The following is a 10,207-nucleotide window of genomic DNA, read 5'->3' on the forward strand; positions in this document are numbered from 1 at the left end:
AGGTATTGTAAAATCAAAAACATAGTTTATATTTGAAAATGCTTCGCAATGACAAGTATTTGAAAAAGCACGAACATAATCACAAAGTTGAACGGGTTCATATGAGGGTGATTTTAATCTTCTAATAGCTGTTAATTGTATTATTTCATTCAACATAGTACTTCTTTCAATACTTGTTGCGTAAGCATTCCAATCGCATAATCGGAATCTGTAAAATGATACATCACAACGCCAACCTTGCTTTAACATCGGTAAATCATATGCGCAACCATAATAAACTATAGCTCCAAATCTATCCAGTATATTTAACAAAACATCTTCGTATCTACCACCCAAGCAATTTAATGCTAAGACGGGTCGCGTTACTGATGTATCAAAGGTTGTCAACTCTTCAGCTTCTTCCAATGTGTACACAGCTGTCGCGCCGAGATTTAATAAATGTTGTTTCATCTCCTTATACCCACAACGATTTGCAACGATGTTAATTGTATTAATACCCCAAACTTTACAAAGCTGTATAATGTACTGTCCGCAGGGACTATTAGCAGCATTTTGAATGATAGTTTCTCCCGGTGATATATGTCGAAAATCCTTAATCATTCTGTAAGCTTCACATGGAGCAAACGTTATCATTGAAGCTTCAGGTAGAGGTATAAGTGGAGATATAATGTGTATGTCTCTTTCATGAAATGTTCCATAATATCTCCATGTTCCTAGAAACCTAGAAGTTACAACAACTCTGCGTCCTGGCTTCACAGCACAGACATTTCTACCGATCTCAACAACTTCGCCAACTCCTTCATCTCCAGGAACATGGGGTAATGAGGGTAGACAACATCCTTTACCTGAAATGAGATAAAAATAAATAGCAAGAGAAAAAAAAGAAAAAAAAATAATGGTAGGGATTAGGAACAAACTGATAATGATCACAGCTTGATCTTAAAAACCATTCACATGATTGATTGGCACAGTCAAATGATATGGAGATGACTGGACAGTTTTTCTAATAAAGGTTTAGATATAAAACTCATTCCAAAATACTTTATACAATGTAATATAAAACAAATACATAAAAACCTTTTTTAAACCCTTTATTCCATAAATGCAATTACAATGTGTATTTATTATTCTAAATCTATAACAATAACAACAATAACAAATAATATAATCTAACTAAAATCTAAGATATATTTACAACCAGTGAAGCCCTGTGGAGAAAGAGCATTTCCTATAGCTTCTTGATAGTCTTCTAGTTTTACCATTTTATGTATAGGCCCTTTGATATTATCACAAGTCATCATTGATATGATATCATTCATCATATTATTTTTTTCAACTGGAGTAGCCTTTTCACTCCATGCAGTCATCCAAAAACCATAGAAAGACAAATTCTTAAAAATAAAAGCAGAAGTTGGAATACTAACTGGTTCTCTTGACATTCCACCATATGTCACCATTTTTCCTGAATGCTGTAAATGTCTCAATATTTCAAGTGAACTTTTACCTCCTACACAATTCAGGGCCAAGGTTGGTTTTTCAATCAATTTGTCCTTGAATATATTTGTAGATCGCAATTCGTCCTCTGTGAGTACATAAGTAGCTCCCAAGCATTGTAAATAATTTTTCAACTCCTCTATTTCAGGTCTATTTCTGACTATGTTTATGTTCTTCACACCCCAGGCTTTGCAAATTTGTATGACATTTTGTCCACAGGCACTATTTGCTCCATTTTGTATAACCACATGACCATCTTTGACAGGTTGAAAATCCATTAACATTCTATAAGCAGTACATGGGTTTACTGTTAGAGTTGCAGCTTCAACTATCCCTAATTCATCAGGAACAACTTTCAAAACATTCTCCTTAAATAAAGCAATATCCCTCCATGTTCCTTGAACTGATTTTGTCAAAATTACTTTATTGCCAGCGGTTATTTCTCTAACTTCTTTACCAACCTCCTCTACAATTCCTACACCTTCATTACCAGGAATACTTGGAAGATTCACTTTCACGGGATATTTTCCTGTAAAGAAATTATATGAAATTTATATTGAACATATTTTATTGTAGATAATGGCAAGCAATATGTAGCAATAATACCTGATAAGCATCAAATCCATGTTATCTTCAAATGAACTAAAAATGAAATAAAACAAGCATGGAAAAAGACTTGTAAAAATTAATCTATACCTTGAATGGTGTTAATATCAGCGGGATTTATCGGTGCAGCCAACATTCGCACCAATACATCTTGAGGTCCAAGAGGCGGCACCTGGCATTCTTTGAACTTTACTACTTTTAAGGGGTCTCCAAATTCATTATAAACAAGCTGTTTAGACATTAAATGTCTTGTATTCACCAAATTTACAAAAGGTTTATTAAATACTTTGACGGATGATAACATATTCTTGGTCAAAGGCAAATGAGCCATTTTTGAGTTTAAACTTGAATTAATTGATGGTGCGATTTATTTTTCCAACCAACAAGCTATTTTTGGCGTTGTATGCGATTACAAGTACATGAATTTTATTTGTTTCTTATTTACATTTTACATAAAAAATTAGTTGTTACAAACTTTGATTTCGAGAATTTTTTTTGACATTTATCATTGAGGATTTGAGGATGACAGTTGGATAGTGCTGCCAGATCAAAGGTCGAATTTTCAGTTTTTCTTCACCAAAGTGTGATTCTTTGTGTCTATTTACACAAAATTAAACTTCTACCATATAAAAAATCTCGGTATTGAAAATTGACTAAAAATATTACAAAAAAAAGTTTTTGTAAGTTAAACACTAAAAGTTGCACGACTGACCCAGCATTGTTATAGACAATTTCTTTTTTGTACCCAATCCTCTTCTCAAGACTGTTAATAAAATCAGTATATAATAAGATATAATACATGAATTAGTAAATTTACCTATATGAAACTCACTTATGTACATGCAGTACCAACATCGGGTATCATTGAATCTCAATATCTTATTATTCAAGAAATAAAAAGTAATGATTCAAACTCAACTGACCTTTTATTATTATAAAAAAATGTTTATTCGTGGTTAGTTGATAAAAACTTTTGCAGTCGTTGTTCTATATTAATTTTACTGCGGGTTACATTAGAGTTAGAAGTTTTTTTTTCTTCCATGGGCAAAAGGGATTTGGGTATTCGAATACGACGAGCTCGAACTAATTGCCAGGATCCACTTGAGTTGCGAAAAGAACCGCGAGATGGGTTGATTTCTCTAATATCTGAAGATAACGGCCGGGGAGCACTAAAAAGGAAATAACGTTAATTATCAGTCCATTTTGAGACAATCATTTTATTAGGCGTTTGTATTAAGGTGCGATTTTTCCTTTCTTAATGTACAAAATCCCAACTTGGTTTTTTTGTTGTTAACTAATTTACGTATACTAACTATTCTCGGATGATCCTTAGTCGTGCTGGTGCCACCACCGACGGTAATAAAATAGACGAATTTCGTTTCAATCCTATCAAAAAAGAATAAATTAAATATTATTACTTTACAAATTTTTGAAATGCAATATGTATATAGAAATGTGTATTTTACGTATAGAATTTTTATAATATTACAGTGTTGTGTATTTTTATTATCTTATATTTTACTTAAACTTCTTTCGTTGAAGTAGATTATTCGTTTCCACTCTCCATTACTAACAGTAAGGCAGTGTAATGTAAATATGATTAATATTACCAGAATATTTAATATTTTTCAAAAAGCTTTTATCTTTCCATTTCTGTGAGCAAACGGGGCAGACTGAGCGGCGTACAGACCACTTTGGTAGCTCTACAGGATGGACGGAGGGTTTTTTTTCGAAAGCTGGTAAACCCGGTTGTGGCTCCTAGAATTTAGGTAAACAGTTTTTAAAACAAAATTGATCTGCAGTCAAAACCTAATTAATTAATCTTTAACGTAAAAATGTGAACAATCTCACAAAACGTTTATTACCGAATTTTCCTTAATAGCTATAGTTTTTGTTCATTTCTACGGATGCCCATGAGCAAATGACAGCTGTGACCACCACAATCACACGAACCCCTAGTTCTTAACTTACTCTTACTACAAAAATGTTTAGAATAATATTATTGGTTCCAGTGCTGACCGGTGCAGATATATTGGCGCTGTATGCGAGTATCGAAGGGATGTCCATGTCACGCCGTGTTGATACTCTTGAGAATCTCGAACGTGATACGCTACGATCCGTCATACGAATGCTCAGGCCGTGATTACAAGGTTCGTTTGTTTCACTGAAAACAAGATGGAATGAAGTACCAACCGTGGGCGGTATAGCTTTAACACTTGTATTGAAAAACATTGTTTTCTTTGTTGTTACTAAATATAATAAGACACATGTTGATATGTTGATATTATATGTTTTAAGACATGTATTTCGACGGTGGGAACCAAGTCAGGTAAATTTATAAACTAGTATCTACTAGTTAATGAGACGAACAAGAAATTCTCGGTACTCAATTGTTTCCTATATATATTTGAAAATGAAACCTTTAAGAAAATCAATGTTTGATTGTTTACAAAGAAATAACAATATAAGGAATAATATATTGCAGAAAACCTGTCAACTTGAAGTGTATTCAATAAGCATAAAATATTACATTGTGTTGAAATTATGAATGCGTACGCGTACGTTTTTAAAATCGTAATAACTGAATTAATTTGCACATTTTTTAATATTGTTGTTAAGCTAAGGTTGATACAAGCTGAGATTGAAGTGAAACTTAATATTGAAGCAAAATATTATAGTTGAATTAAATAGAAATAACAAGTAATACCGGACTAAGTACTAATACTATTATTATAGAGCGGCGATTTCCGATTATTTTGCTACAAAGACTGGTCCGTAGCTTGCATTGTTACCTCAACTATTGTAGTAAGCGTTTGGGAGACTATCAGTCATTTAACAGTCGCAATGGAAGTCTCTTAATGTAAATTTACCATTAGAAATGTACACTAAGGGATGCTTATGTAATAATTAAACCAGTCGAAGTGTGGCAGTTCCCAATCATGTGACGCAATCTCCATCATAACAGTTGTCATTGCAACGATCGTGTATTGTTAAGTGATAAGTGTGAGAAAGTTATATTATTCCTAATTGTATCGAGCTGGTGAAAGTTATGAGGTAAGTATACACTCATTTTCGCTAATAAATATTTTAACACGTTATTGCAACAGATTTTTTTTAATAACAGTTGCATAAGACTATTGAACGCTACAAACATATGAATTGATAGTAGGTTAACCAACCAAACCATACGGACAGAGTCTCGGGCGACAGCTAGTGTTATAATATTAATGATTAAACAAATTAAAATAATATGTTTAATTAATAAGTTAATTCTCTTGATGCAAATAAATAAAAAGATACCAACCTTTCAGAATCATTCTGATGTTCTCGTGGTAACTCAACGGTTTGGTCTTGGGACTCTCTCAATTCAGAACTTTGCTGTCGTACTAAATTTAATAGCATCGTATCGTGAACACCCAAGTCCTGGAATCTGAGAGGTACAATAAATATAAATAAAATGTGTCCTATTTCTATAAGAAATAAAGTACCTTTTTAAATGATTTTACGTATGGTACGAGATAAAAATTTAATTTCCTTAACTACTTTTAATTACTAAAGTACATTTCACTATTTTATTTTATACTAGCTTTTACCCGCGACTCCGTCCGCGCGGAATAAAAAAAAATAGAAAACGGGGTAAAAATTATCCTATGTCCTATTCCTGGTTCTAAGCTACCTTCCCACCAATTTTCAGTCAAATCGATTCAGCCGTTCTTGAGTTATAAATGGTGTAACTAACACAACTTTCTTTTATATATATAGATTTATTATTCACTTATTACATATGTGTGGGGTAGGCACCCCACTCATCAATAGCACATTCCTGCAGTCGTCGTAAAGTCGTTGTAAAGCTCTTAAATAATTTACGATATAATTAAGTATTGAATAATAGTAATTTCTAATTAAGTTTATTATTGGATTGTTAAGAACATGTTGAATGAAAAACACAAAAATCAAAAAAACAAAAGCAAATATATCATAAAAGCAAAAAATAAATAAAGATACGATCAAATCGGTTCGACGTAATACAACTCAGCGCGATTAATAAATTGCCTTTATTACAACTTCCGCATACAGTACCGTGAATTCTTCATGGAAGTATTTGGAATAAAGTAAATGAAATAAAATTTGCAGTTAAAACTTACATTTAAGTAAGTATAACATTTTGAAATCACATAAAGAATAGTTGGGAATCAAATGTAAAAGTGAGTCGTTCTGCTGCTGGCGTTGTAACCTATAAGGCATCGGCTGTATTCATTCGCCTCTTGTACTATATTGAAATCGAGATTATTGGCGACTGGCGCTAGTGTAGTCAGAACTGGTTTACTTGCCATAGGTACCTGTTTCACTAAGGCACGTAAATTATGCTATTCGTAGGTAAAGATTAATTCCACGAGTGTCCTTACACTATCTAAGTTTTTTTTATTTAAACACACGATAGAGTTTATGTATTGCAAGAATGAGGGCTCTTCATCCAAATTGTCAACTTTAAGTTACGATTAAGATATTACGATGGACAGTGATAGGTATGAAAATATTTTCTGAAGTACTTTGTGAAGTTGTGCAAAAAAATTGAGATAATTACATGTTTTTGTAAGAATGTTTTGTCAATGGGAACGGATTTACGTACAGTTCACTGTTCCTCTTCAAGTCGTACATTTCATTGAGTGCCGACACAAAAGTCGACAGGCTTTGTGTGGAGGATTCCTTTGATTTCGTATCCTCGTTAAACCCTAGGGATCTCATCTTTTGCAGAAGCATTGCGTAAGGATCGGTTTCATTGGCCATGAATGAAATACGGCTCTCATCTTCTTTAGACTTTCTGCACATAAAATTAATACACTGAAAACATTCAACCTCTTTTTTATCTATCCTGTTTACTTCCACAAAGAGCCTAATTTATTACATGAACAAGATATTCCCAATCAGGTCAGACGGACATAAATATATGAGAATGAATCTTAAACGAAATGTCAAAATAGCCATGCATCTTTTAATTTATTTACCGAGAAATCTATTTAGTTTTAAAAACTTTTAAATGAGCAAATGGTCGTAAACATTGATTGTTCGTTAGTGTTTTTGTGGAGACTAAGAGATTGTGACGGAGTCTGCGAAGGTTCTGTGTTGACTTTTTCTCGATATCCGTGACTCACGGCGGATGACTCACAATTTTGTTGTACTTATTCGATGCCCGAGATATTTTTTTGGACCTCAGTGACCGACTTCCAAGTTTTTATTTGTTAACGGACATTATATTATATAACGAGATACGGAAACAAAAAAAAATTGTGTAATATTGAGATTATTAGTGTATCGCTTCATGTTCCATTTCAAATGTTGCAGGAACAAGACATGTAGAGGAAGGATCTTCTACGATCTCGCAAAACCGTCGATAAGTTAATAAAATCGTTTATAAATCAAAGTTTTACTAACAGCGATGTACTTGGCGTAGAATATAGCTTAGAGTATCGTGTACGCCATTCTCCAATATTTCTCCAAGAATATTTATCCTCGCTGTAACATAGAAATGTTAATAAAAACAAATAATAAAAATACCTTGACTTTTTCAACGATTTTAAATCAGGGAAACGATCATGCATTTTATGTAACGTTTAGTTTCCGGCGCTATATCGTAAAAATACGTAGTGCATTTGTGATGATTGGTTTAATGACTTTTCTGGATGAGGAAAGCCATATTTAGAGAATGTATGAAGGGACTGTCGCACATAATTCCTATCCTTGAGATGACAAAGTTTTGAACAATACTAGAAGATGGCAAACCAGCAAACGTCCAGAGTTATCGAAGTGACCACAAGCTATCCACCCTTGTATTTTGTTAATAATTACCAAAAACAGACTAACTTGTCTGTCTAATTAAGCATACTACAGTAAATTCGAATTCTTTTAATTTAAGGGAGTGGGTTGGTTACAATAAACTATACTCCACCCACATTGGTCGCAGTTCACTCAAGTAAAGTGTTCATTTGAAAGTCTGCGCTGAGAATGGCGTGGCGCTGTGCCGAAGGTCAAAAGCGGACGGCATTTAACCGCAGGACACCAATACAGTACCAAGAAAGACTGATAACATTATTTTTGTGAGTTTAATATAGAACTATTAAAACATTTAAGCACCGTTTTAATAACTGTGAGCAAGGTTTGTAAGTGATAAATTTTTTTTATTGATTCTTTATAATATGTTAAACATAAACTAATACAAATAATTTAAAAATAATTTAGGGTGTGTTGTATTAGGTGGTTAATACACCACACACTTAAAGCGTTCTACTTAAATAACTTTATCAACGAAAAGAGTAGTAGATCTTAATATCTAGGCTTAAGACAACATGAGTGACGTACTAAGAGGGAGAAGTTTGGTGGTAACAAAAGCTTGTAAAAAACTTTTTATTTCCTTGTTAATTAAAAGATCTAAAAAAATCAAACTGCTCATCGAGACAATTCAAAAGAGCCTAAACTCGAAGAGGTTTATTGCGAAGTTCTTATAGCCTTCCAGCACCATCATCAGATCAGCATCAAGTCAACATAACATTGCATTGTCAGGCGATTTACACATATATTCAAAATTTCAGCTCAATTAGTAACTGGGAAGTGAATCAAATTTAATTTTCGAGATTTGATGACAAATATCGAGACAAGTAACAGAGACTAAAAAAGCTTATAACAAGATTGTGTCAAACGGAAATTTTAAATACCCTTGAGTACTTATATATTTATTTATAGTTCAATGTAAATGTAAATTATGTATTTGTTTTTATCACAGAATTGTTATGGTTATAATTAATATCAGAATATTCATTCAGTCAACATTCTTGTCAGTAGTCAAGGCACATGCAATGCAACATTCTATGTTCTCGTGCGCACCACACGAGCACAAGCCTTATTATTATTTGATTTTACAATGCTATCTCTTACTATTGAATTAGCTGCAATAGCTACTTATTGGTAATTAATTATTTACGTTTGACAGAAGAATTCACATTAAATATACTTACGGCATTTCTTCGGATCGATAGTTTTATTTTAAATCCTCATATTTAAATAGGCAAGTAAAAGTCAGTAAAATTCGTAAATGAAATACTGGGAAATACAAATTGTACAAATAATGTAATTTACGTCATTGTGACAAGGGCATCAAATATAAAAAAGATTTTACTGTCTATGCTTTTAACTGTGCATTCATAAAATGTAATTGGCCTTTCTGGTTAATAGTAATTAGTCAATTAAAATATCACTATTATTATGTTGTTAATCTGGTGTCTACTAGAGTAGCAATTGTTCCAGGAATTGTTTCCACTCGGGAGTATTTTGAAACGCTGAAATGTCATATATGTGTTACTTCAATATTAAATACATGATTTTATCATTGTGCAAAGAAACGATATCAAATAACGTATGTGACATGCCATGTGCCAAAGATATAAGTTCTAGTAGATACTTTAGCCATGACTTACACAGTAAACGAATAATTCATGAAGAAATAATGGAGTCGTTTTTATTTTCGTCTTTAATCTCTTTCCTCGAAATATTCTTTTTCTAATAAGTTCTCATTCATATATGGGTGGATCCGTAACTTTTCCTGATGTTATAAGAATTCATTGGTCGTTTGTTCTATTTTGTCATTATTAAATCTATGAAAAGTTAAGCGGAAAGTAAATAAAAACATTTTTATAACACGTGAGCATACTATAATTGTAGAACAACTATCCGATCACTCCTCTTTATGCCATTAATGGCAATCAATAATATTATCGTAGACGAGAACAAAGAAATTCATTGATCAGCGAAGTGATAAAAGGTTTATTGAAAGTGCTGATGCAATCTAGTGTAGCTCTATCCTATTGTTCGTCCAAGGTGACTTATGTTTGTCGTTTGATGATAGAAGAATAACAAACATTTGATACAATCGGAGCACGTGTTCAAACTCCTTCGAGATAACCTATACAATTTTAATATAGTTATAGTTGAAACATTTTTAACTTGAAACATACGCTACGTTGAACTTACCCAGAACTGTCTCTGTCTATCTCTCTCTCCCTAGCTCGTATTCCACGTAGCACGTAGCTCGTAGCTAGCATTGACACCACTTAGG

At 32.8% G+C, this 10,207-nt stretch overlaps 2 protein-coding genes across 2 annotated transcripts; both read right to left on the reverse strand.

Annotated features, from left to right (window-relative positions):
• Window positions 1-9: 9 nt before the first annotated feature.
• Window positions 10-2,578, reverse strand: LOC106712126 (enoyl-[acyl-carrier-protein] reductase, mitochondrial; the record flags this gene model as incomplete). The annotated part of the gene is made up of 3 exons (XM_014504575.2): window positions 2,191-2,578; window positions 1,196-2,023; window positions 10-845 (listed from the first exon to the last, which is right to left on the reverse strand). Coding segments are annotated over exons 1-3 (1,905 nt in total), but the record flags the coding sequence as incomplete, so codon positions are not given.
• Window positions 2,579-3,046: 468 nt separating this feature from the next.
• On the reverse strand, window positions 3,047-7,700 carry LOC106712098. Its single transcript, XM_045681371.1, has 8 exons — window positions 7,657-7,700; window positions 7,534-7,614; window positions 6,731-6,922; window positions 5,405-5,530; window positions 4,120-4,264; window positions 3,711-3,855; window positions 3,414-3,486; window positions 3,047-3,269 (listed from the first exon to the last, which is right to left on the reverse strand). The coding sequence occupies exons 1-8, from the start codon at window positions 7,698-7,700 to the stop codon at window positions 3,047-3,049; spliced, it is 1,029 nt and encodes a 342-aa protein (XP_045537327.1).
• Between the last annotated feature and the right edge of the window lie 2,507 nt (window positions 7,701-10,207).

The sequence above is a fragment of the Papilio machaon genome, chromosome 15 (genome assembly GCF_912999745.1).
Source record: "Papilio machaon chromosome 15, ilPapMach1.1, whole genome shotgun sequence".
Classification (NCBI taxonomy): Eukaryota; Metazoa; Arthropoda; class Insecta; order Lepidoptera; family Papilionidae; genus Papilio; species Papilio machaon.

Bases quoted from the DNA above. Each gene is read 5' to 3' on its own strand.
- LOC106712098 (XM_045681371.1), bottom strand. From the start codon at position 7,700: ATGCATGATCGTTTCCCTGATTTAAAATCGTTGAAAAAGTCAAG. The intron at 6,923-7,533 runs GTTAGTAAAACT...TTTTATGTGCAG, and splicing joins TCTACGCCAAGTACATCGCT to AAAGTCTAAAGAAGATGAGA. The intron at 3,270-3,413 runs GTTAGTATACGT...TTTCCTTTTTAG, and splicing joins CTAAGGATCATCCGAGAATA to TGCTCCCCGGCCGTTATCTT.